Here is a 26,209-nt window from a genome sequence, read left to right as displayed (position 1 = left end):
TATTTCAAAGAGAAGCCAGCTCTCCAGGTTGCAACTGCAGACTCTTTCTTTGCAACATGACTGGCAATACAGGACCTTTATGCTCATTAAACTGAAGTAGTTTGAGGAAGGAATGTGTGAGAAATAAGATCATTTTCCAGCATGGTAGACACAGCATTGGTTAAAGTTTGGTTGGCATCCTCAGTGTGATTAAGGATGGGCAACATGTGGTTAAACCACTGGAGGTGTTATTCTCATGTTCATAAGATTTACAGGGAGCAGTTCAGTTCTGAAGAAGGGAAAATAAGAAACAGCGTGTAAGACTATGCTAAATGTGGGAGAGACAGAACAATACTCACAAGTGAATATCCATTTTATGGATATGCATTGATTTCAAAATAATATTGTAACAAAAATCCTTGCCATTTGCCTTTTATTCTATGTGTATTTACAAATACCTGCATAAGTGTATGTCACTCACATTAATTCGTGCGTCAGCTCTACTACAGGGCTGTGTCTCTGAAAAGATCTTTCAAGAAATAGGATGTTGTTTTCTAGAACAGTTTAGCAAGAGTGCTTACTGTTAGCCTGGAACGTAAAATAAACCTGGAATGCCTGTTGGTAGCAAGAGAAGGACCAAGGTGTTAAGGCAAAGTTGGCTAACTTTCCAGACACGATGGAAAGAGATGTGTAGTGGACTGAATGTAATGGAAACAGGATGGAACTGTATATCAAAAAAGAAGTAGTTAGTTGACAAGAGTCTGAAATATAGCAACCACCCAGCAAATGGAGATAATGCTGTCTGATGGAATCATACAATCATAGAACAACCCTTTTTGTGCTGGGCCCCTGAAGGTCATCTGTTTGAAGCTCCTACTCAAAGCAATTCAAAGCTAACTTCAAAGTTACATCAGATTGCCCAGGAAACTGTACAGTTGATTTTTTAGTATCTCCAAGAATTGAAATGCCAGTCCTGCTGGACAACCTGTTATACTGTTTGACCAGCATTTTTTTTTCTTTAATCAGAATTTCCCACATTGCAACCCATGTCCATTGTCTGTTCATCCTTTTGTTATACACCTCCAAGGAAAGTCTGACCGTCTGTTCCGTAACTATTGTCCAGTCCTCATCACCCCCAATTTACCCTTCTTTTCTTCACACTGAACAAGCCCTACTGTTTCAGCATCTCCTCCTATCTCTTGTGCTCCAGCCACCTGACCATTCTGACAGAGCTCCACTCTACTCTGTCCAATTAGTCAATGTCTGTCTTATTCTGAGCAGTCCAAAGTTGGATACTGTACTCCAGCTGCTGTCTCATAAACCATGTCCTACAACTTGCTGGCCAGACTCTTTAACAACACAGAATGCTGTTCACCTTCTTTTCTCCAAGGACACATTGCTGACTCACATTCAGGTTGATGTCCACCAGGACTTCCTTTTGTATTTCTAAAAAAGTAGCTTTCTATCCAGTTATCTTCCAACCTAGGGAGATTCCACCCAGGTGCAGAAGTTAAAATTTGCTTTTCTTGAACTTCCTGATGTTTCTCTGGCCTTTTTCTTCAGTCTATATTGAGCATAGTCCACCCATCCTGTGCATATCTTTTCAGTCTTTAAAGACCTTTTGGGAAATCATGTTGTAAGCTTTGCTAAAATCAGGGTAGGTTATACCTCATCCTCCCATCCATTACCTCTCTTTTATTTGACTGAGCCAGTCATTTCATGGTAGAAAGCAGTTTGTTCAGGTATGGTTCACTCTTGAGTGTGTGCTGGCTGTTTCAAGTCATGTCTTCTTCATTTCCTGAAAATGGTTTCTGGGAAGATTTGATTCATAATCTTCCCAAAGGTTAGCATGAGGCTGGCCAGACTCATTTGCTCTTTTTGATACTGAATGTTTTATTTGTATCTCTTCAATCATCTGGGAATTCTTCCAGTCACCACAACCTTTCAAAGATGATTGTGGTCCCAATTCATCAGTGAGTCTGGCATTACTAAATGGCAACTTCTGGCAAAGTTCCTCTTACCTCCCTTTGTTTCACAGATCATAATGAATCACAGACCATAGCATATTGATTTATACTTCTTTTGTATCACATAGGCAGTTGGGTGAAAGCAATGTTCCTACATTTAAGTTGTAATAGAATTTGTTTGTCAGAACAAGAGACATTGCAGTTCGTTTTCCTGATGGTCTTCAGGAATTGCTAATATAGGAGATATATGCCTTATGCATGCAAAGACACTTATAATTTAGTTATTTTGCAGACAAAATAATGCTATTATTCTGTACACAGTATTAGATTTGCCACACATCAGCAGCAAGCAAATTAGAATTTCCAGGATGCAGCTCTCTAGACCAGATTAATCTTGAAGGCACTGAGTTCCTACAGTTTTACTATTAGACTTGGTCTTCCATGTAGCACCTTTTGAACTATGTATGTTGTTTTTCAATCTATGTAATTCCATATTTTATACCTGTTTAAAATAGTGTCCAGACTATCATGCAGAGTTCTGCACATCAGGAGTTATCTGGAAATCAGAGATCAGAGAAAGTGGTTATCTGACTGAAGACCAAGCAGCTCATGAGATATCTAATGGCCAAGAGTCTGTTTGCCTGGATTGGGATGACCTGACTTGTTGCCACCTTAGATTTTTCTGGATCTGGGATTTTGATGTTAATGTATAATGCAAGACATATAAAATGTTGAAAATGGACTTTCATGGCTGGGCCCATCCTTTGCTTTCTTTCATTGCTCTGACTATTTGAGCTCTCTCAATGTGTAAAACATCACAGGTGTTCTCCCCAAAGCCAGTGAGTAATATCTCTTTATTTGACACTACAGAGCTGCTCTGAATGGTGAATAACTCAGACAGATACATTATGAATCACTGAAGTTCAAAAGATTTCATAATATTTAGTCAGAAGAGCACAAGAGGATTGGATATATAGGGGGATGGGCATTTCCATCAGGTATATAGAGAGCTAGAAATAAACCAAAGGAAATTGTATACTATCATGTCTGATTACTGCCCTGAAGATCTTTTCAATAGATGGGCACAGGGATAATGCCAGAGTGGATTAGCAAAGTCTGATTGCATTTGTTTCCTTCTGAGATTTTTTGTGATGATGTTATTTATGTTGTTTTGTCCAGTATTTGAATTGAATGAGTGGAAGTAATTTAATTTCTGTTCTTTTCCATCAAATTTTGCCTTCTCTTCTCTTATAGTGCAATCATGGAACATAAAGAGCTGTTGAAAGTTCCCTGGGACTGGCAAATAGGTAAGAAAACACTTTACCTCACTGAAGATAGTTGCAGAAGGAGGCTTGGAGAAAACTAATGCTTGTAGAGGCAAGCAAAAAGTTTCACAGGAACCAGTGTTTGTGACTTATCCTCCCATTGCTGCCAAAGGTTGAATCATGTGCCTCATAACCTTTCTTACATAATCTGTCCTCCCACTGCTGTACTATGCCTTGTTTGCACCGTTAGATTAAGCATATGAATGCCATAAGATAATTACTCAGAAAACTGTGAAGTAAAGCAATAATAGGGTTTCAGTTCTAAGATTCAGTGCAACACAGGGACAAATAAATGAGGTAGGCATTAAGAGCCAAACCTTTTCAGTGAATGCTAAAGAAAGAAAATGGAACCTAAAAACAACAACAACAAAAAACAATCCAAAAACCAAAACCTAAAAAAGTACTTTCTGTGCATATTATTGCCTCATAAACTCCTTTCCAAGGGGAGCATTTCTGTATGCAACTGGTTAATTGCTTTCCAAGTGGTCTTGGTGGATTATAACAGATGTGTCTTTTTCACAGATTTTGGTAGCATCATGCATAATGAAGCTCCTACAGTGTTCTGCTATGCAGTGGATTGCATTTTCCCATTTCTGTTGGGGACCTGAGTTTATGATCTAAGACTGCCTTCTAATTTTTCCGACAAATTACTTCCTTAAAAAGCAAATCAGCATTTAGGAGCTTCCTTATAATCACTTGTTTACTATTTATGACAATACAAGAAATAAAAGAATACTAATAGTATAGTATTCACTCAGCAAGGGATTCAAGCTTTGGCAATCCATTATCAATAGCTTGTCACCTAGTTTCAGAACATCAAAATGCCAGATGAGAAATGTGCAAAGGCAACCAATTATGCAGTGAATCCCTGAGAACAGGAGATACAAGTTATGGAACACAGTCTTGTTTTCTTTAAACATAGTTTGTGGTTTCCTCTTACCATGGTAAACCTTAATAAAAAGAGTGCATCTTTTACAAAACACTGCACCTAGAAATCTTGTAGATTTGATGGGTGAGGTGTAAAACTAAATAACAAATCAATTTAAAGTATCTGTGGAGAAATAGACTCAATTGCATACTCTATGTGTATTGGCCTTCTTTAATCTGGGATAATCAGCATAATTGCATCAGTGTTTGTTTATACTTCATGATAAGGAGCTCAGGGACATAATCAATCTGGTACTAATGAAACTAGCAATGGTCATAGTGAATTAGTCTACTATCCCTGTAAATGTCATATATACTTCCATGGGAGTTATCTGTAATTCAGTATCAGGGAAATGTGCTATTAAAATAAAGTCTGACTTGGTCTGTGATGCCATTAAAATGTCATTGAAAGTCACTAATTCTGAAGAGTCCTTATGTTTCATGAGGACATCATCTTAGCTATAGCATCATAGCTATGTTCTTGCTTGTTAGAGCAATAATTGGAAACATGGTGTAGTTGAACACAGATAAAATGGTGGCAATTATCTGTAGTTCTGTACTCTTCCCTGGTTTCCACTTCACTCGGTGTCCTTTCAGTTGCATTGGCAGAGATAAAAGGTTGTCAAGTACTGATTGATAAATCTGTGTCAGGGTGTTTACATCCCTGTCCTGAATAGTTATCCACTGATACAGACTCAAACCTGCAGTCCAGCAGAGTTAAATCATCAGCGTTTTGAATGGTAGTCATAAAGTCACAGCAGGCAACTTAATAAGTAACTCAAGGTGGCCTGTTGCCATCTGCCATAATTGTGCTATTAAAAATGGATGAGCTACCTTTCAACTGGTGTAAAATGCAAATTATTTTTTAATATAAAGATCTAAAGCAAATCTGTTATGTCTGTTGTTTTTAAAACAGGCTGTGGCACTCCTGGTTTTAATTTTGGAAATTCCCCTGATACACAGCATCATCTTCAAGCTTAGTATACATAAGTGTAACTCTGTTTGTATCCTTGAAGGTTTAAGCATTAATACTTGCTGACAACTTGACTGAAAGAAGAATGATTATACTGTTCTGACTGAGTGGTTTCATATGAGACCATGACACATTTTGTAGAGTGATAGATGAAATAATAACAAATAAACTAACGTCAGTTTTATTTAAGAGAAAAGCCAATTTGAATCTCCCAGGAAATATCCTTTATTATAGGGGCATGTGTGCTGAATATTTAATTCCAAGAAGACACTATGAAAAATCATAACTGATTCCATTCCATCTGAATGAAACAATGGCTTTTGGAATCAAAACACAAAGGCTAAATAAAGCATGCAACATTCAGCCAGCACGCTCAGGAACTAAAAGAGAAGTTCTCAAGCTACGTTAGAATTGGTGGTACCTGGGCTACTTTACAGCAGTCCCTGGGGGCAGATCCTGACCACCTGTGTGAAGATGCCTACTCTAAAGAGAAGTGGGGAAATACTGAGGGATTGGGGCTTGTTCAGCCTACGGAAGAGAAGGCTTGGAGGAGTTACCTACAAGGAGGTTATTAGGACAGAGGCAAGATCTTCACAGCAGTGCATGAGAGAAGGATGCGAGACAACAGGCAGAAGCTGAAATGAGAGATTCAGACTGGATAAAAGGAAAATCTTCACTACTCCAGGGCAGGCAGTGTAGCAGGTTGCCAAAAGATTGTGTAGCCTTCAGCCTCAGAGGTTTAAGACTGGGCTGGGCAAAGTCCTGAGGAACTTGGTCTGATGTCACAGCTGATCCTGGTTTGAGTGAGATTTGAATTACAGCCCTCTGACTCCCTTTCAGCCTGACTCCCTCTATGATCCTAAATGCCCAGTTCAGACACTTGCGAGGCATTAACAGCCAACCAGACAAAACTGTTGACCTTACCCATCAGGGTGAACACTCACAGACAAGGCAGGATTTGTTCTACCTGGAAGGAATAGATACCTGAAGGAAGGAGTAGATACCTGGAATCTATTTAGACAAATAGATTTCCTGTCTATCGGCAGCAATAAACCAGCATTACACAAATCCTACTATGCTAAAGCTGCTGTACAACAGAGAGTGGACAACCTGCACCCTAAAATTTCCCAATCTTTGTTGACCACCAACCCTCAGCACCTGTCCAGTTATGTGTAATGAATCCCACCCACAGCTGCCTTCAAAGCATTGAGCTTTTGGTTCAGGAAAGTGCCAGAACGCCTGAAAACAGAGGAATGATGAACTTCTCAGGGTTTAACACAGACCAGCTGATCAGCAGATCATTACAAAAGCACCCCTTAAGTTAGCACTTCTAGTGCCTGCTACAGGCAGAGGCTTAGTGCCTGGTCAGACACAGTCCCAGCACCTGGTACTTGGGCATTGGTGGTGATTCTCAAGGCTGGCATCTGCACTGCAGGAACACTCAGGGAAGCTGAGGTTTCAAACTTTTGACTTAAAAGGTATTTTTAGTCTGGCCCACTCAGAAGTAATATGTGAAAATTATATGTTATTTCCAGTTTCCTCATTGTTGCTGCTAAAAGTCATCCAGCTGGTGGGAATTATGTGTATTTTTAAGATGTAAATGAAATGCCACTTTATATTTACCTCTGACAGGATGGCTACAGTTTAAGCAATTTTCCACTGGAATTGAAATGCCTTTTGGAAAAGCAGCCTGTGAAGTGCACATAGTTGCCTGCCAAAGAATGTGAACACTAAGGCAGCACCATAAAATTATACTATTAGTTGAGAGCATAATCCAGCAGAGCACCTGAATAGGTGTGTTAAATCTCGACTGACTAGTAGGGGCTTTGTGTAACAGCTGGTGATTTGCAGACTATATTTTGGGAATGCTGACTTTTAGTCCAGAATGTCTTTTTCTTCTGACCTGTTCTTGATTTAAGCCTCAAAGCTGACTTAATGCTGATGTATGGTAGCGATTTCTTACTGATCAAAACTATGCTCCATTTGATGCATTCATTTTCCTACTACAGAGAAGCTGCAGAATGAAAGCAGCTCTTCCAAGCACTGTCTAAACTGATTCTGTAGTTACATAGATACATGTAGTATCATATAAAATGCATACATTGAAAAATTGATACCTGTTAGTAAAAGCAGCTCTTACCATGATTATCCATATTTTGAATATAAATTCAAATTCCTGCCATAGCAGTTTATATGTGGACACTGATATTTTTTGACTGCTGTATTTGTTTCAGATGAACTTGTACGGCAGATTCTTCTAAGGGACTCGAGCTATCACAACTGGTTTTGTCCTGTAGACAGCTTTTCTTAAGTTTTGAAATAAGTGAAGCTGCAAGCAGATACAAATCATATGGGCTTTTTCCCATCCCTTCAAATACATTTCAGGACTTTGGTAGTCATGTTTTCTGCAACTTTTAGTCAATAACAGCAAGCACTGAAGAGCTGGCACGAGTCTAAATTTAGACTTGTTCGTATATCAACTGGGAATTCTGCATCATATGGCAGCCTAGGAAATCTCATTTGCATGAAAGAAAATGAGTGAAGTGTTTGCTGATTTTTTAACTTCATATTGATTAATTTGCCTTGGGATTTATCAAGTAATAACTGTAGCAATAAATTCTTTCCCAGTAAGTTATTTAGGTTTTTAAATTACATTAGACTTTTGCTGTAATTTATTTTTATTATATTAGTGTCTAACAATCCAATTTGTGTGAGGCACTCTGTGAACACATAGCAAGAAAGAGTCCCAGCTCTGGAAAACTGTATTAAGGAAGGGGGACATAAAGGGCTAAAGGAACAGAGGTGCAAAACTGTGAAATAATTTGTCAGGTTTGGTGGCAGAATAGTACTAAGACTTCTGTCACTAATTCCTTTGCAAATACTTTTTCATCCAGTTTTTGGGGCCATTCCCAGAAAATATTGTGGGCTCTATCTAACTCAATTGAACCCACTTGGTGTTGGGGATATTCAGCTCCTTTGGAGACTAAATTTGATATGTCTGAATACATCATTTAATTCAAATTTATGTTAGACATGAGATATTCAGTAGGAGCATAAGACACTGATTTAAAACAGCACTGCTGTTGCTGAGACCACAAAAGGCCTCATGTCCACTGCTGATAGTTTTTTCACTGGTTTTCTTATGTATTTAGAATTAGGTTCTTAGTCTGTGTGTTTGTGTGTGTGTACTGTAGTAATTTGAATCTGTGCTTCTTTGAAAAAGCATTATTTATTCTTTTCTAAAAGCATAGCCTTCTTCCTCCCAGTGCAAGTCATGAAAGGTCACTTTGATTCTCATTTCTCTTCCACAGGGTTGTTGTATGTTGGCTTTAGTGCCTGTATGTTTGGCCTCTACAGCTTTATGCCAGTGGTCATAAAGAAAACCAGTGCTACTGCTGTCAACCTCTCCCTACTCACAGCTGACCTGTACAGCCTCTTCTGTGGATTATTCCTCTTCCACTACAAGGTATGTGGAAATAAGAGATGTATTTGGATAATAGCAGGATGCCTGAAGAAACATCAATGCAGAACAATGAAACAAAAGCCTCCAAAGCTTTGCTAGACCTACACTCTGAGAGTACAGATTTTTTTAACACTTCATATTTCCCACACCAAAACAAATTTTATTTTATGATTTCCATTTTTAAAGAGAGTTTTATTTGGTCTTGTTGTTACAAGTTTTAGGATTTGAGTACCTGTTCATTAGCAACTGTATCACTAATTTCATTTTACTTATCAGAGGTAACTTCCAAGTGCTGTGACCAGACCCAGAGTGGAAGCATAAAGGGATGGATTTTTAAAAAAAAACATAGATTCTTTTTGCCTGGAAACAAAGTAATTTTATTCGTGCTGATTCTGAATTTATAACTTGTATTTTTCCATGAATTACACCTTTCTTATCAGCCACACCAGTGACTGTTAGCATGAATGCAAAAATATGCAGCAAATTTGTGTTGAAATTAAACTTGTACTTCTCATGTCCTCTGGTCTTTAAAATATTGTGTGTGCAGCACACATTTCATCTACAATTACACTTCATTATCTACAAGTGTCCCCTCCAGTGTCCCACATATGAAAGCATCAGGATGCTGGAGTCAATTGCTTTGTACCATCATTTTTTTGTAAGAGGGAGATTACTTGATAGCCAAAATCATGGCCCAGAGAAGTGCTGGGTAAATGAAAGCCTTGAAATTCTGACTGGATAACCAACTCAAATCCAGTTTTATTATACAAATGGTACTGAATGAATTTGAACAAGACAGTGAAAGTTCAAAGCTTGAGAATCCAACACAGACTTGTTTTCTGCGTACACATTGCCTTCATTTTGTTTTATGGCCCTAAAAATATTTCTAGACTAAAGAAAAGCAAATATAGAAGCAATAATTTACTGATAACAAAATGTAGAGGTTGTCTGTTGCTTAGGAGGTATATCCATGGTGATTTGATTCCTCATTCTTTCTGCTTCACACTTCAAAGCCTTTGACATCAGATATTAGCTGAAATTTGTTATCTCCTGCTAAAAATATTGTTTGAAACCCACAGCATAATATATTCATTGATCTTAGTCCACTGGTTCCAAGCAGTCTCCAAAAGACAGACAAATTAAATTTTTAAAAGATTGGTGGTGGTTTTCTAGCAAAATCAAACTCTGTTAGGAGAGACTCAAAAGGCAGTAAGGGTTGGACAGCTTTGTGCTCAGCATTGCTCAGACCTAAAAAATAAGGGACTTTTGCAAATGCGAACTTTAAACTTCAGGCACTTAAGAGGCAGAAGATACATAAAAGATTCCACTTCTTCCATATGTCTAATTTTTGGGTACATTAGCATAGACAGGAAGCAGAATGCTCAACCCCATTGATGCCTTTCTACATTAAGTGTTAGCTCTTGACCACAGTGGCACCTTGGCCTTCCTTTAAGACCTGTACTGAAAATGTGCTTGAAAAGGCTCAGAACTGGAAGGTTTTGTAGCTGAAGGTAAGGTCTGATCATTTGTCCTGATAAAGTGGTTGAGTTGCACCTCAAATAGGTGGTGGTTCCCTCTGCCCCCTACTCGTCTGATTAGTCCAATATGTTAGCATTAAATGATCTAAATTAATTCCCCTCCTAAGACTATGTACACTTGCTTGTGTTCTAGCTTCTAAAACGTTTCTTCACTCCCAGCCCAGCTGTACATCTCCCTCAGATACATTGCTCCTTCTGCTTATTGCTGCAATGGCCAATGGTCACAGCCTCACTCCACTGGAGAGCAAATAGTTTTATGCTGAATTAGGATCGACTGAGTGGTTTAGTGCCCTTTGAAGAATATAATTTTATGAAGCTTTCAAGAAACTGTTATGATTTTTTTTTCTCTCTGTTCCTCTACTTTTAGCACCAGACAAGCTTATTGCACCTATAGCAGTAAATCTATGAACAACCTATGGAAAATGCAGGAAAATTAGTTTAAATGGGCTCTAGAGGCTCTGAAAACAAACAGAAGAAGATTGCATTTGAAGTGTTTTGATTCATTGGCATTTCTTTTTAATGTAGACTTGCAACATCATGATATACCAGACAGTGGGTTTATAAGCAGCTGCATTTATATTCTTACTCTATATGCAGATATCTTTGTAGTGCACTGAACAGTTCTCAGGCCCATGGAAGCTAGAAATACAGCATGTTAACCTGACACAACTCTTGTTGCAGCTTTCCAGGTGTATGGGGTTGGAACTTTTGTATAACTACTTCAGGTGTTCAGTTGCTTAGGAGGTGTTCTTTTTTTTACATTTTTGTCTTGGCCTTAGCTTTATTTTTATGCAAATTTTTTGAGTTCCTACTTTTCATTTGCAAGCCTTAAGTTGTCCTTTACTAATTCTAAGCAAATTGAGTTCTCACTAAGCAGTTTATTTTATGTTTTCTCCAGCTAGAGTATGTATACTGATTGTGTTCTGCACCAGCAGGTCGAGTCACACTATATTATATCATTACCTAAGCAAGCCAAGCACAATTACATTCTGCCTTGACAAATTCATTCATTATTTTATGCAAGATGCAGCCATGAAAATCAGAATTTCTGGTTATAGTAGAATTTTCCAAATGAAGAAAATACATATATTTCATAATAAATCGAGGAAGTCAGAGATCTTGATTTAGAATCATGGAAGGTGCCTGTGAGAATTTGGCTACACAAACAAACATGGTACTCAAAGCTTTTCAGCACCAGAAATCTGAAATAATGATAGCTGAAACCTCACTTGCTGATACTTACTGGTGCTTCTAAAAATGACTTTTCAATGCTAATTCTAACAGCAGAGTGCCTCCAATGGAAGGGAGCAGATGACAGCCTTTCCATTACATCAAAACCAAGCCATGAAGGAGACTGAGTTTTAACATGATGGAGGACAGAGGACACAAGCTGGGGGTAGTAGGTTCCAATTTCATTTTTGCCAGCACAGATCCTAAGCAATGGTGATGAATTGGAGATTTATATAGGCTTCACTGAGATGAAAATATGTCCCTTACTGAAAAAAAATGAGAAGAATTAGGAGCCTTCATTATGAGCCTGGACTTTACCATCCTGATCCAAATCACTGTAACCAGTGTGAGCTTTTCTGCTGACTACAGTGGGCTTCAGCTCATTCTCCTAAATTAAGGAAGTCTGCTGCTGAGGGAATAATCTTTAAAAAATGCAGTTTCTTGACTGTGGATATGAAGACCATGCACTATGGTGACTGTGTGATTCAGGCAGTCCTGGTTTTTGCTAGTGGAGGGTGGATATGATGTCTCTACTTTGGGAGCAAGAGATGGAATTGTTTTGGACTGGGGGAGGATTGTTTGTTTGTTAGTTTTATTTCTACTTCACAGCCATCCATAAACACCTGAGAGACTTTTCCCAGTCATCTGAACAAGCTGAGAAAATACTTCAAATTATGTTTTTACATTTTTTTAAACTTCTCTGTGACTATAAGCTGAAGCAAATAAGATCCTTTGGGTTTACTTATTAGGGGACTGACACCTATGTATTTTGAACTTTGTCAGTGGTGTCAGTAGTGCATCAGTATTTCTAGTAGAGTAGACAGCACAGACTAAACAACTAATTTTTACATCATAATTTCCTCAGTCATATTTTTTGGATGTTCTCCTGATGAAATTGAATACTCATGATGCTTGACCCATAAACTCTGTTAGAAATGAACTTAATGACAAAGGGCCTTTATTCTGGTGAAGGCTTTTAAGCCATTGGTGCTAATGAGGATAATTCACAGTACTAGTTAATTCTTTATGCCTCTAGTAATGCACATTGCTAATGTGCAGAAACCTACCTGCATGAATCTTTTCTTTGCCAGAGTACTAAGTTTCTTATAGTGAGACTCAACAGCTGTGTTCTGATGAAGCTGTAATGCAGACATGTTTTTCATCTAAGTGGCATTTTAAAAGCTTCTTTTTCACATTTCTTTACGTTCATTTGTTTAGCTAGTTGCTTAGTTAATTGTATTTCCTCTGCCGAATTGCAGTAGCTTAGAAAAAAGTTAGGCATCTATATTTGAAGAGCTGCTTGGGGGTGTATCTTTGGTCACACTTGAATGTATATTCCTGTGAAAGAAAGGACCACACTTTATTTGAGAGTCTAGGTTGGCATACAATAAAAAAGCTTTGAAGTAAAATGACAAAATGGAGTCAAAGCTGGAAAGTTAAATTACTGCCACCTGGGTTTTACATAGTCTGACAGCAGATTTTAAACAACATAGCACAGATACGGCATCTAACTGCATTGTCAAAGGATATTTCTTCCTTTCACAGTGTTACCTTGAGGTAGATTCATTAGTTGCAAAGCATGAATAGTGGAACGTGGATACTCAGTGTTTTGGAGCTGTCAGAGTATAAAAGAAGTTGTATTCATACTGCAGAAGTTACGATGAAAGCTTCAGTCTCGATTATATTTTTTCAGACACTAACCCATAAATGTCAAGTTTCGTAGGTTGTTTTTAGGGCTTTTAGCTTCGGATTTTTTGGGGGGGAGAGGGAGGAGTGCCTTATGTTGAAAGACTGATCACAGTAGAACTGATTAGGAATTTTCTAACAAAATACATTTTTGTTGGAAATGCCTAATTATCAAAACTGAAATGCTAACTGAAAACATCCTATTTTCAGTATGCTCCCAAGATAACACTGGCTGGCATTTCTCAGCCCCTGACTGTTATTTTGTCCACTAATCTACGAGGTTGCAGACACACATTTTCCAATGTTTTCAGCCAGGTATTCTAGGACTGGAAGATTTCAGGCATGAGAAAACACAAGTTGTGTAGCTCATGGATTTTGGAAGCCAGAGAACAAATCTCAGATCTGCATTAGGCAGACCAGACCCCAAGAAGGAGCTTTTACAGCTTCCAGGCATCTGCCATGGAGATAAACCTGACAGCTGCAGTCAGCAGTTGCCAGAATTTCCAGCAAGCAAAATTTATTTTAGAAAAAACAGCTTTAGGTTTTTCATAAAAGAAGCAAATTCAGGATTTCTGTTCTTGAAAGAGGTTCCGTTTCTATTTTGCAGCTCAGTTCAGGAATTTTTTTTTTCTCTTTAACTACAGAACAATGTTTTGGTTTCCTAGCCAGGAACCTCTTCATAATTACAACAAGAGAACAGCCCAGAGCTGGCCTACCTGACTGTACATGGATTTATATTCTCTCAAATATGTAATTTATATTTCTTCCTGGTGAAATCCTAGTTAAAAGAGTTTACTGATAATTGTACTATTCTGTGCCTTGCTATTCCATACCTGGTTGTCAGCTCATAGTGGGTTTTTGTATCAATGATTAGATAGTCACCATATTCCTTTTTTTCTCCATTGGTCATCCTTTTTTATTGTACCTTTTGAATCAAATTTTTTTATGTCTCAGCACAACATCTCCCTGCATAACTCAAGTGTTAAAATATTAAAAAGTTTTGTTTGCAATTTAAGAAGAGCTTTTCAATTTGACACATTTATACTCTTTTAAATACATGTGTAATATAGGTTAATTTTCATTTGTATGAAAAGTGCTTGAGGCCAGCAGAAACTCCTGTAGTCATGAAATAAATCCAATTTCAGATTGAATTAAGAAGTAGTTTGTACTGCCAAAGCAAATGATCAGGGGGGGGAAAAAGCACCACTGTGTGACTGAGATCTGCCTTTCTTTTGTCATATTGGCTAGTAAATTTCTTAATAGATGTTGACTACTCAAAAGAATACATGAAATAAAACAAGGATATAAATGTTTATAGTAGTAAAGAGATGTGTAAAATTAATCTGGGTACAGATAACCCCAGAGAAAGAGAAGTGACTGTATATCTGCCTCTGTAATAATCTACTGAAATTGGTGGTCAGACATGCTTGCAATGAACCACTTAAGTGGTCTGACCTACAAGGCACTGGGAAAGTGGTTTACTCTCTTAATAGAGAGAAGTTGTTACTTTTCAAACAAAACCACAAACAGACCTTTAAAGTCCAAGAACCTATTAGTTTCCACTGTTTTTTTCAATGGAAAATGAAGAAGAACCACTGGATTTTAAGTTTCCAACATTGTCATTTCTATGTTATGGCAGTGGGTTTATTGGTATTGATGGCTGAGTTGGTATTGGCTGGGGCTTGGTATTGCTTTCAGTTATTATAAAATACACTTTCTCAAGTGTCTTGAACAAATCATTGTCTTTGGAGAATGAATTGAACATAGAAGGAGCAGAGTTTAGGAAACTGGTTAGGAATTGGGACTGTGTGTGATTCAGGATGCTGTTTCATTTTGCATGTAATTTGAAGTCGCTGCTGTCTGCAGTCAGAAGAGGTGGTCCCACTGTTCCATTGAGCCCCTGGGCTCAACATCACTTCACACAAACACTAGAGCAGACAGACAGAGGCAACAGCTTCAAACTGAGGGAACATGCAATGATATCCTTACATTTAGCTTAAGACCTCCATCCAGCACTCATTTTCATTTGGAGTTAATAGTTGGATGTTATCAGCTTAAAGGAATGCCAAAAGCCAAGTATTGTAACAACGGGCTTTGAATACTTGGAGACAAATAACATCCATATCACATTGCTTGTTTGCACTGGGTTTGTATTCTAATATAAGGAAAAAAGTTGTTCAGAGATCTCTTAACTATACCATGGAGTACATTATTAAGTTCAGTCCTTACACCTTGAAGAAAATAAAAGGTGTTTTGGAAAAAATAGTAAACTTAAAGGTAAAAGTTGTGTGGAAGGTAAAGATGAAGTACTTAGAATTCCTACCCAATGTGAAAGTGCAGGCATATTAGCAGAAATCTTCCTGTTACTGAAAACAACTAACTCTTGAATCATAAATTTTCAGCAAAACCATACAAGCTTCAAAGGTCCTGATGAGGATGGGCTGAAAAAGGAAATTTGGGGGAATGAAGTAATACTAATACATAGCAAAAGAGAACAAGAAAATGGTTTGAAAGAATGGCAGAAAGGAAAATGTATTGTACAAAGCACTTTTTTTTTCTGTATTCTAAGAAAAAGCACACAGCAAAAAACGTAACAGAAAAACATAACAAAGACATCCTATTAAAAGAGCTGCATCTTACAAATATCATGCTTTTTCTCAGCGATACTCAATGAATATGAAACCAAAGGCCAAGAGGCTTAGTTTTATAATTATTTGTGGGGGAAAATTTAAATGAGATCCTCAGCATTTCCCAAGTTGAGCATACTTTTGAAGACAAGGGAGTACAATGAATGTGTTGAGTTAAATACCTCAGCAATAATTTGCAACCCAGAGGAGAGACAGACAGAAAAAAAACCAACAACTAAATAAAAACCAAATTAAGTAGCAAGGCAGCAACTGAATTCATGGAGCTTAAATAAGTTTCAGTTACTGGAAAATGAATGCTATTTCCAGTTTAGCATATGGAAACAAAAGCTCCCAGTTCCCTAGAGATGCAGACAGAATCATCTTTGAAAGCAAATGGTAAGAGTTAAATGCAATAGCTGCACTATAAAATTGGAGATTTCTTACAGAATTGAGAAAGTCCTTATTTCCAGGATTAACCAGAAAAGAAAGTAGAATATTTAAGCAATGAGTTAACATGGTTGTATACATGGTCCATGAGCCATTGGCAAGAAACATTTGTAAAATTGGAATCTGTTATGATTAACTGGAACTGAAGTGCTCTCTCCAGTTGTTCTTCCTGCCAGCCAAATCAATGAATAATAGACATAGAGGATTAAAGCATCCAAATTATCTGTTTTCCACCAAAGAGAAGGATAACAGGCAGATACAGTATCAGTCTGACATTGTTACATGCTTTCCATGCAGTAGGATATTTTACTAACTGCTAGAAAGCCTTCAAAAAGTATCTTCTTTTTTTGTCTAAAATCCCCCTTTCCAATAAACTGGAAGCTTTCAAACCCATGGTATTAGATAGATGCTTGTCATCAGCACTACTGCTAAACAAGAAATTTAATTGTAGTAAACTTCTGCCCACCACCTGCATGTGTTAAGTTTAGCAAGCAAGAGTATCTGCTTTTTCAGGTGTTTAAAAGGCTGAGAATTAGTCTGAAGGATATTTGAAATAGCTTTCATCCAGTAATCTGGATTTTGTATCTTAAGTACAAGGGAAGTGTAGGGAAGTATACTTAAGTATAGAGAAGAGCTCAGGTTGAAAGTAGACAAAACATTCTTTTTTAAAAATTACTATAAATAAATAGAAAGCAACATGTAAGAAATAATCTCAGAAAAAAACTGATAACTGTGCAGGTGAAAAAGAGTAAAGTCCAATTGCTGTAAAAGATAAACTAAGCTTGGCAATGAAGAAGATGATGAAACAATCTATAAAAAGTTCTTGTATATGAAGAGACAGCAGAGGCTGAATTTAAATAACCTTTATCTTGGCACCAAAACAAAATCTGGACCTTCTGTCATGTTCAGTAAGGACAAGAGTTAAATATGAAAACAAAGCACAAAAATGATCAGAAATTGAACTTACTACCTCAGGAGTAGAAACAGGAGACAATAATCTGAATACTTTCATTCTGGGGAATACAGACAGTTGGAAGAATTGTATATGAATTAGGCAATAAACTAAAATCAGAAGTGGACATCAGGGAGGAATAATTAGGGACCTGGAGATAAATGGAAAATTGGATAAAATGCAAACTGGCTCACAAAAGGTAAATCATTCAATCTGCTGTCTAATAATTCAACAGATTTTTGTGGACAAAAGTTAATGGCAGCTCTAACCTGTAAGGCTTCTGTACAGTGCAGAAAATTACCACTTAAGCTAAGGAACACAACTAGCACTGTAGAGGTTAGGAGCTAGGTGAGGAACTGGCTAATAAGGACACAAGGCCAGACAATGTGCTGAGAAACAGCTTGGTGGAAGGAGCTCACTGATGGAGATCCCAAAGTGTTTGTCTGAAGACCAGTCTGGTGTAGTGACTGTGATAATAGCTTTGGCACCCTCAGAAGGAAGAAGGATTAAAATATTCAGACAGCAAGAACTGGATGACATTGGAAAAAGCTGTGAAGCGCAAAAGTGTGAGGGAATGTCTGTGGCGACAGATGGGAGGAATCTGAGCACTGTGATGACAAAGCTGTTTCCAAATGGGTCAGTAGGTATTTCTAGAATTAATGGAGAAGTGCTAATGCCATAGGATGTGACAACCATCTCCAGACAGTACTTGGCTAGCTGTAGCTGCAGGGTTCTTGACCAGCTCAAGAGGACCGAACAGAACTTTATTTTTTATCTGGTCCAAAGCTTTGAAAGAGTAAGCGTGTGTCTGCTAACAATATATTGAATGTGCAAATCCTAAAAAATGCTTTCTGTATGAAGCATAGCTTTGATTTACAATGGACTGGAAGGGACTAGAGTACCTCAATATATACAAATTCATCTATAAATTCACAAGTAGGAAAGGAGAAGAATTTGAGCTACAGATACATGAACATATGGGCGGAAAACAATTATGCATAAGTTTGGAAATAAGGGAAATTTTTCTGCTATCATAGCAAGGAGGTTGCGGAGAAGGCTTCAGATAGATTAGAGGGCAGTAGACAAAAATTCCAATAATCTTGCAGGGGGACAGGGTGTATTTTCTATCTGGAATATGTGATCTGAGTGTATGCAGTAATGGGGTTTGAATTCAACAGCTTAGGACATGCTTTCTGTTCTGATTCCCTTGTGCACCTGTCTTGTGAGTTGACTTAGTTGAAAGCTCTTGGAGCACTTGATGTTTGGCCTCCTGTTGCCTGCAGCAAAAGCACCAGAGGATGGAGAACCCTGATGAAAAACAAACAAATCATATTCCCTCCAAACAGCTTATATAGTCACTCGCAGTAAGGGTGACTGCAGCTTCATGTTCCTTGTTTCACGGGGTAGGAGTGCTCACTCTTTGTATGTCTGAGAGGCAAAAAAGACATTCTGGGAGAGCATTACTGACATGTTATCTGACTAGATTCTGCAGCAAAAATATAAACATAGGATCCAAGATGTATCTATTATTATAACCTTGGTTTTGACCACAATGAACACAGCCTTATATAGAGTAGTAGAGAACCAAATAGAGCAGAAAGCTGCTACTGTATGAAATACTTATACACAAAACCAGAGAGACAACTGACAGCTGACAGAGCAAACCAGCAAAGGGTGTTGAAAGCTAAAGGTGGGGAGGGGAAGTTGGGTTCATTTTTATAAGCGTTTCTGTTGTGCTCCTCCTCTTTTTATTAAGAGCATTTAAAAGAATAACTGCTTTACCACTGTCTTGGCAAGTGATTGATATAAAATTACCAGAAATGAAGCCCTCTTATCCTGCAGTAAGGATGTTCACAGGAAATTAGAGCAGTATAATATAGGTGTTTTCGCTTCACATTACAAAATCCCTTTCTTATTATTTAGGTAGGTAAGATTAAAACAGATTGCAGGACTCATTCTACCTTGCAGTTTTTAATTAGACAGACTGCTGCTGCTGCTGCAGGGGTACTGAACACAGGCTCATTTTTCCTCCACATTTGATGGCAGAAACAACAAAGGGAAACAGAAGAGAAAGCAGCATTCCCATCTCTCCAGGCACCCAGGAAAGGAGAGGAAGCCATTTCACACAAGCATTTTGCCCTCACAGGCATATATTTAGAAAAGACAGCCTATTATGAAATTTTTCTAATTGTACCACCTGAGAAGCATGAAATCATGCAGATTTGTGCAAACCCATCATTTACCTTAGAGCTGCCTACATCAACCTTGGAGATTTCTCTTCACATGCTATCAGCTTTCTCTGTCAGTTTGTTTTATTCCACAAATTAATTCCAGAAAAACTATGAAGTTTCCCAAATTTTAACAGAATTTCTGGTGGCATTTTTACAGTAACCTCCTCCTTTGTCTCCCATATAGATAACCTCAACATTTGAGAGCTTAGGACTTTCCCACACACCACTGTCTTACCAGTTAAACTGTGCCCACCAGTAAATACCATGCAAGGGCTGAAAAGGGAGGGTGCTGCTATAGGACAGAAGGCATTGACCACTGTTGTTTTTTACCTACAGTAAACCGTGCAAGCACTAGAACAGGATCTTTGAGAATCAACTGGCAAACGTAGAAAACGTGTCATATGATTACTTCATATCACAATTTCTATGCCACATGTATAAGCCATAGTAATTGGGCAGCATTTTGTCTGACTTAGAGCACACTGAGGATGCAAGCAGGCAGCAGGAACTGAGGAGTATGGCCTTTCTTCCACATGTGAAATGACAAAGGCAAAACTTCTTTGGCATCTTTGTTTTCACCAAGTGGCAGTGAGGCTGATGTCAGGTTTCCACTGTCATTGAAGCAAGCCAGATGCTTCTTGCTTTGACTTGTGGCTGGCACGAGCACAAATGATGTGTTGAGACATGCCCTGCAGCTCAAGCCTCCTTCATCCAATGAGAAACTGCTTGCATGGCTGACAGTGGACAGGGAAAAAAAAAAACAGATGTGGAAGAACTAGCTACAAAATTCACTTTGCATCCCAGTGGAGACAATGCAATCCTGCTAGTAGGGGACAGATGTGCAGACTCACTGCCCAGAAGTAATCATCAGTACTAAAGATGTCTAGCATCTATTCATACCCTTCTCAGCAAGAGAACCAGTGGTGCTTCTTGGGCATTGAAGTTTCTCCAGTTGGAGAGCTGAGGAGCCATGCGAAACCAAATGTCAGTGGGCTGGGTCCCTTTAGGGATGTCTAGATTAAAGTTCTGAGAGATCTAGCAAGACATATAAAGGTTCAGGTTGATGAGTTTTATCTGTTCCAACACAGTCTGGAAAACTCACAGCAGACATTATGGTGTTAGGTGTCTTTTGGGTTTTACAAAATATTGTGTTTCACTGTTGTGCCCCAGGTTCTGTTGATGATAAAGATGTATCATCACCTGCCGAGACCTTGGTTCTGCAGTATATTTGGAAAGATGTCTATGTATCCTTAGCAAATCACTCACCTGGGAACAGTGATCAGCCAAAGGTTGGGACTTTCATCTCTCACCTTTCAAGGCAGATAGCATTAATCAAGGCTGAACCAGCAGATCATTCTCCTAATAAAGAGCAGAGCAGACCCTGAATCCCAAGGGAACCATTCATTTCTCCCCAGCAGGAGAAAACAGAAACATCTTCCTCACTGGCTGGGACAAAAAATAGTCAGCAACAGTCTGAGTGAGTCACGGTGTCAACCTAAGACAAATCTGATCAGATCCTTGTGAGTCTGAGCCAAGGGAGTCACCAGAGAGCATTATAAGATATGACTAAGATGTTGGATCCCATTCCTATTAATAAAATAAGGTACCTGTAATATCCAGCTATGCAAGAGAAGCACTGTGAGAGTTCATAGCTCTCAGAGTCCTTACCCTTCCTGGCACTGCTGCTGGCTGGAGACCACGTGCATCCCACAGCGCAACTTCTGCGCTTGGTTGGGGTCAACTTCATTTGCTGTTTTGGAGGTGAAAATGGAAAATTGTGAAAAGAAGCTCAGTCTCTCCATCAGTTCATCAAACTGAGTGGGAATGGCTCTTTGAGATCTAAAAGCTAATGAGAGAATTTTGGTCTTAACTCACTTTGCTCAGCCCACTCAAGTACTCATGTGTGAAATTACCCAGGGGGAAAGAGACATAAGTCACTGCAGGAACTCCTAAAGGCCTTGGCTTTGATGGGCTGTGCAGCACATGCTGCAGACTGAATTAGTTCAGAAAACATCAGGGTTCATCAGATTGCACAGACCCACTGGCTGGAATAAGACATTGGTGGGAATTGCCTGTCTGGAGAGCATGGAGGGTGTCAGCAGAAACACGGGACAGAATGAATTCTACCTGATAGGTACAAATTTGTCCCACTTCATCAGTGCAATATTGAAGAGATAGTTTCTCTCTAAGGTTTGAAATTTGAATTCATAGAGTGGATTTCTTTATTCATTTTTGTTGAAATGTGGAGAATTTCTAGAGGAGGTAGGGGAAAATGTAGTTATTCCATTTCATACTTTATCACCGAATATGTGAAACATGACAATTCTGAATTGTCAGTCAGTCCTATTTAAAAAATCCCTTTTTAAGACTCAAAAAGCACAATTGGGTTGCCATAGGCTAGGAAATGGCATTCATATTATTTACCAAGTGTTTCCACCTACAGCTGCTGTTCCAAAATACCAATGGGGCTGGAGCAATGCAGCCCCAGCAGTCTGCTCTGCAGACTGTTTCCAGTTCAATGGAGCAAGTAAAATAGAATTTGCATTTTCACAACCATAGTAACAACAGTCATGATGGTTACCATGATAGCTGAGTGAAAAACTAAAATTATCAAACCATTGAGTAGACTTCTCAGTAGACTTCATTGAGTAGGCTTCTTTGTAGACTCAGGTCTGTCTGGTTGTCACTTTGGGTGCTGTTTTGCCCTGGCCTCAGTGGTAACATGGGTGTGGACATCTGTGACAGAGCTACTTCTCTGTGAATTCCTCTGCAGCATTGGAATGGGCTGCCCAGGGAAGTAGTGGATTCTCCGTCCCTGGAGATATTTAAAAAGAGACTGGATGTGGCACTCAGTGCCATGGTCTGGTAACCGCAACGGTGGTAAAAGGGTTGGACTTGATGATCTCTGAGGTCCCTTCCAACCCAGCCAATTCTATGATTCTATGATCCAGTCAGGACAGTGTCTCCTGGCTGTAAGAGTGAATCTTCTACGTCCTCTCTTCCTGCTTTCACTTCTAGATTCATGACCTGTGTACTGAAAAACAGTTGTCTCCTGACCAGTTTTTTCTTAATTTTTTTTTTCTTCTGCTTCAATGTTCTTATCAGTACTCAAGGTAATGAAATCAGATGCACTGCTTCCCAGCAAGAAGTTTCTTTTACACCTATCTTTTTAGCTGGATTGCTTTAAAGTGCAAAAATTGGAAGTTGAAATAGTAGTAATGTTTTAACTATAATAGCTTAAGAATATAGGGGAGACAAGTTTTGCACGGCAAGATAATAAGAAGTAGGGGATAAGAACTAGTGGAGAGGAAATTCTGAAATGTTTAGTAGTTCATTCTTGGTTTTAAAAAAAAATCTCTTCAGATGCCATTGTCATGTTGTTCTTTAGAAATGTTGTGATGTGTGACTTATTCCCAAAATTATTACTTAGGTTCACTTGGAAAAAAAATACTGTATATAAGATAAATTTCAAATGGGTTTTGTAAACTTGATTCACAGTTGTATGTAGCATTGTTGTAAGGCATTGTATTAAAGAAAACACAAACAAAACAAAAGCAAACCACAAAACCCACTATCAGGCTACCAGTAACAACAAAAAATGAACACTCAGATAAGCTTACATTCTGTTCTTTTTTAAAATAAAAGAATTTGTGCATGGATAACAGAAGGTCAGTCTGATTGCACCATATATTTTCTGTTGTCAGATAGACTTTAACTGCAGCAGGGGTTTTCTGGCAGGATTTTGCAGCAGCACGTATCAGAGCAAGGAGCAAGACCCCTGCTCCTGCAGCTCATCCATCAGAGGACATTAACTCTTCTGCTGGGCCTGGCTTGGTCTCTAAGGAACATCTCTTAGATAAATACCAGAAACATAAATTCACCTGAAATCAGTGTTGGTTGACTGAGCAAATGTTGTTATACATGGTATCTTGGTATATTTGTCTAGGCTTGGCTTTGCATGTTTATATTAAAATTGACAGGCACCTAAGCTATTTTCACTAGAGGGACTAAACAATGCCTGCAACTGATACACTTTTTACATTTTCCTAATTTTTTATGTTTGTAAATAATATTGTGCCTTCCATATTGAGTATTTTTGGTTGTGAAAGCATTTACAGACACTCAGATGTCAGAACCATGATAAGATCTGGTTTAACTATTTGTTTTGACTACTCAGTAAGTTTTGGCAAGTGCCTTTCATGTCAGTGATGAAATCTGAAATGTTATTGTAATAAATACAATTAGTTTTTCACTGCAAAGGATATCTCTGCCTGTATTCAGTAACCCAATGTAACTCTCTTTTAAATTGGTAAGAAACTGAGGGTCATATAAAACAATTTTGATTCATAAAAGAAATCCATAGGCTGAAACTCATTCCCAGGCCTCAAGTGTTAGGTCATAAGTTTAATCACAGTGTCATCTAGTCTCTCAATAAATTACATGATAAGCAAGCTTCTATACATAAATACCTATATGTGTAGGTACAAAATCTATAGTAAAATTATTTAATGATACAGAAGCAAGAGGGAGTTTTTTTGGTTGCTTACTCTACTGGGTAAGCCATTGGATAATGTAAGCTTAACAATTTCTGGCTGTGGTACTCTTTCAATAGCTTACATGTAGCATGGAGGGAAGTGGGATTTGGAGAAACACACACCTGGATATTTATTTTTTTTTTAATGTCTAATAGGAAATACATTTCTGTAGAAAGTGGGACTTAAATCAGAAAAAAAATGAAGTGCAATTCTCAAAAAGAGTAATTTTACGCTTCTGAGAGCCTACAAGTTTGGTACTGCAGTAGTATAGAGTATCAATGAAAAATGAACTCCCCTCACTTCATTTCTTAGGACTCTCTCTTCCTTCTTGTTTTCACTGTGTCTCTTTTGCTGTCTATTCATACTGAATATCAGCAAGTCAAGATAAAAAAACCTCCAAAACCTGCATGTGGACCTATCAGTAGAGTGTGCCTGGAAATCCTATCTTCAATGAAATACAGGAAATCCTATCTTCAATAAAGTACAAAGGTTTCAGCTAGAGTCTGAGGAACACAGTACACAGAACAACAGGTGCTGTATTTGATGAACTAAGTCTGCATCCTCCCATCACACTGCTGGATTCACTGCCATTTTAGTAGGAGCAAAATACCCATTGATTTCAAATCATTGATTTCAAAGCTCCTCAAAGGGGCTTTGAGTCAGTCTGACAGAGTATTGGCAAACCCCAGAGATTTTTCATATTCCTACAGTATATATCCTTGTAGTAACCTTACTAGCAACACTTCAGTGCTGCAAAGAGCTGCTGCAGAAAACAATCCAGCCTGAACCTTAACTTGTTTCTAAGGAAAGTAAAGATGAAATTGCTATAGGGCAGTCACGTTCCAGGTCTCTTTACCCTAACTGTGAATAGATACCAAAGACAAATGATTCACAGGCCTTTGTTTGGATTTCCCCCAGCTTTATCCAAACCCTTTCTCCCAGGCTGGAGAGCTGCCACTGGAGGGGGACACTGTCACAGAGAGACTATTGCTGGGCAAAAGAGTCCACTGGCAGGAAGCCCCAGAGGGAGGAATGAGAGGTACGGCCAGGAGGAGGGGAATGTGGTAGAGAAAGTGCATTGGTTTTGGCTGGGCACCTCCTAGAGCAAGAAAAAGAGCACAGTAAGCTGCTGGAAGCTTCACAGACTCCTCACAGCAGGACACAAGGCAATCACAAATCTGGCTGGCACTCTGGTTATACAGTGAAAGAAGCCAACTGGCTGTCTGGGGTGAGAGATTCAGGCATCCAGTAGGAAGGAGGGACAGTGGAAAAATAGGGAACTAGGTCCCTGCTTAGGAAACTGGAGGCATTTGGCTTCCGAAGTTTGCTTCAGCTTAGTCAAGGCCACTGCTGCCAAGTGGTACCCAAGTTCATATCCAAAGAGGAAGTGAGGGGAAAGTGCTTGGAGCAAAATTGAAGTGAAAAGTGGGGGAGAAGAACAAACTGAAAAATGCTTTCAAGTTATTGACTTGGGTTTGATTGCCACATGGGGGAGATCTAAGCTCAAAGAGTTTTTTTCAGAGCTGTGACACGTTGGAGAAATCCTTCAGCTGACCCAGGGTGAGGCTTAACACTGGTTGTGGCTGGTGGGACAGCTGGGTGACTGCATCAGGTCATACTGCCAGATGACGTGAGGACCTGGTGACATTCCTGGGAAAAAAACAGTTATCAGCTGATGAAAAGCAGAACTCTAACTACCCTGTAATCCTCTGACACATTTTTTAAACTTTCCCTGCCATCGGTCCTTTCCCTCTAGAATGTGCACTACTAGCTGTGGGAAACAAAAACACATACAGATATATCACCATGGGCTATATGTCCAAAGCTTTCAAAGATACTGTAAATTCTGTAAAAAAGCCAAATGCTCCCTCAGGAGGGAGGTTGGATGCAGGTTTTGTAGGTTTATTAATATTAAATGGCAGCAAATTAACATAACTACAAAGTTATCTTAAGCAAAAGTTGCTTTCTCCACAGTGATTTTTAATTTAAGAATAGAAGGCAGAATACTAAAAAAGCTTCCAAGATAATCTAGCCCATTCCCTCCATTTGAGGCCATGCAAAAGTGACCCAGAGGAAACAAATTGAGTGTCCCTCAAAGCACAGTCAGTTAGGATTAAAAAACAGTTGCAGGCACATTTATGTTAAAAAGTCAAGTACGTCATGAATCACCTAATAACAGGTTGCAGCTGGTTGTTGGTGTTCAAGTGTGGATCCCTGACAGCTGCAGAACAGAGGCACTTTTTAAAGTCCCACTGAATAGAAATCAGTTCTACATCCCCACCACCAACTTGGTTATGCAGTTTGTCCCTCACGGCTTCTCACACACAGT

At 38.7% G+C, this 26,209-nt stretch overlaps 1 protein-coding gene across 1 annotated transcript in view; it reads left to right on the top strand.

Moving 5' to 3' along the window:
- SLC35F1 (solute carrier family 35 member F1) overlaps window positions 1-26,209 on the top strand; it is a 231,079-nt gene that overhangs the window by 203,688 nt on the left and 1,182 nt on the right. The window contains exons 6-7 of the mRNA XM_030447866.1: window positions 3,201-3,253; window positions 8,483-8,637. Of these exons, the coding sequence (XP_030303726.1) occupies window positions 3,201-3,253; window positions 8,483-8,637 (208 nt within the window). The remainder of the gene's footprint in view (window positions 1-3,200; window positions 3,254-8,482; window positions 8,638-26,209) is intronic.

The sequence above is a fragment of the Calypte anna genome, chromosome 3 (genome assembly GCF_003957555.1).
Source record: "Calypte anna isolate BGI_N300 chromosome 3, bCalAnn1_v1.p, whole genome shotgun sequence".
Classification (NCBI taxonomy): Eukaryota; Metazoa; Chordata; class Aves; order Apodiformes; family Trochilidae; genus Calypte; species Calypte anna.
The sequence above is the reverse complement of the archived record's forward strand: the minus strand, read 5'-3'. Positions and strand labels throughout refer to the sequence as shown.